Source organism: Branchiostoma belcheri, unplaced genomic scaffold (genome assembly GCF_001625305.1).
Source record: "Branchiostoma belcheri isolate BF01 breed outbred unplaced genomic scaffold, Haploidv18h27 scaffold12, whole genome shotgun sequence".
Taxonomy (NCBI): Eukaryota; Metazoa; Chordata; class Leptocardii; order Amphioxiformes; family Branchiostomatidae; genus Branchiostoma; species Branchiostoma belcheri.
The window spans coordinates 4,253,032-4,255,036 of NW_017802602.1; the positions used below are offsets into that span (position 1 = coordinate 4,253,032).

The window sequence follows — 2,005 nt, forward strand, 5'->3', positions numbered from 1 at the left end:
GATGTCATATCTGATAAAGGTAAACTCCAGAGCGCGACTTAATTGCTTTTTTTGTTTGTGCTCTGTTGTGGGGATGTCCCGTGACGAGTGATTTTGTCAGTATATAATGAAAAACACCTCAAAGTAAGTCACTTTCTTGTGTGTTCTATTATTACAAATGTTAACTCCTGATAGATTTGCATTTAAAGGGAATTTGGATGCTTTTGTTGCGTGTATCCCCGTGTAATATTTTGTGATGAATTTTTTTATATATACAGACTTTGTTGAGAAATAGAACAGACTATGGCTATGAATCTATATACACTTAATATCCGTGGAAAAATGTCCACCAAAATATAAGGACATCTCTTTCAAAATTGTTCAGAAATATGTTATTAAATTTTATGCGGATTCACACTGGAATGATAAGAATCATGATGTCGTCTTGTGTGGCGCACTGTCACTCCAGTTTTGTTTTGACAAAGCTGACCACACGCAAAGCTGTGGACAAAATGGTACAACCAGAAACAACTTACTAGGATATATAAACAGTGGAAGAGAGATTTAATATTGCAACGGTGTCAATAGAGTCGGAGCATTTTGTGGGGGTACGTTTAGAAATTGAGCACTTTAAAACCGTTCTATATTTATCTACCAACACTAGTTTTGTCTTACAGGGGTAGTTAGATCTAGAAACCGAATCGTACACCGGTGAAAACTGCGTGCACGTTATAATGAAGCATAGCCTGGGTAACACACCCGCCCAGGTTACCCCCAATTACTGGTTGGTACAGGCGACTATTGACGCTAGCATGACCAAACCAGGATTGTACCCAGCCACAATGAACTGCGTCTCAGACAGACGTAAGACGTAACTTCTACCACCCAGCCGTTGTCCAGTCACCGACTACTGTCTCCCGGTACGGTAGGAACTTCACTCTTTCCTGGCTGAGAGTTGATAGATTATATATATATATTCCAACACATAATCACAAGACGTGGTGACGGCACACTCAAGTTTTTTCAACTTACATTAATGCCGCCACCAACACAGGGGACAATACAATATTCATTTTCACCTGAGCGAAGTGATTTAAGTCATGTAAAGTGCCTTTCTCATCAAGGTCACAAGATCGGTGGCATGTCAGGACTCGAACCCGGGACCTCTTGATTCCGAGTAGAGCACTCTGCCGCTACGCCACGCGACCCCTACACACAGTGATAGATTTCTGGACGTCTAGTTCTCCTTGTTGTAATTCTAAGGGATAGTTCTTCCAGTTGAAAACTGTATTTCTATTCAAACCTGTATTGTACATGTATCTAGCAATGTCTTTGTTTATTGATTGATACGCATTTTGTCTAGGCTTGACTAAACCTTTCACAGAGTATTTTGCAAGATGTTTGCTACTTTCTTGTGGCAGTGTGTTTGTATTGTGGCCTGTTTGTTTTAAAATCGTATTTTTTTCATTGCAGGACGGAAAGTCTACGGCTAATATGTGGTTAAAACTCCTCTTTCTGAGCTGCGTGGTGGCAGCATTCAACGTTAGGACAAATGCCGGTAGGTGAAAAAAAACATTCCAGGCACCCACAAAACACTCCCGGCAAATTTCAAGAACAGTTCTATACAAAACCCTGCAAACTAACCAACCCCTTAAATGCTAATATACATATATACATATATATATATATATATATACATCGAAGTATAATGTATGTATACATGATTGTGGATCCGTCGACACCCATACATGTACGATGACGTACTTCGACCCTCTCCTTCCAGAACAAGCAGCCCTGTCGGACGGTGTGCTAGGACAACTGGACGGAGAGGACGAAAAGCAACTCAAGAATAGGGGGTTGAAAGGTTTGGAAAGTAAGCGGTCAATTATTGTATTAATTCCAACTAGAAGTATATAACGTAACATGTATGGCAGGGATTTAGGGACCCTATTTCAGCACCAAGGACATCGTGTATGAAGTAGGAAAACATTTGTGCTATCCTATTAAGTCAACTCCCTCCCTCCCT

The 2,005-nt window shown here is 40.5% G+C and overlaps 1 protein-coding gene across 1 annotated transcript in view; it reads left to right on the forward strand.

The window, feature by feature from the left end:
• Positions 1–796: 796 nt before the first annotated feature.
• LOC109462706 overlaps positions 797–2,005 on the forward strand; it is a 20,874-nt gene continuing 19,665 nt past the window's right edge. The window contains exons 1-3 of the mRNA XM_019759264.1: positions 797–899; positions 1,453–1,537; positions 1,763–1,852. Coding sequence (XP_019614823.1) covers positions 1,474–1,537; positions 1,763–1,852 — 154 coding nt within the window. The 5' untranslated portion in view covers positions 797–899; positions 1,453–1,473. The remainder of the gene's footprint in view (positions 900–1,452; positions 1,538–1,762; positions 1,853–2,005) is intronic.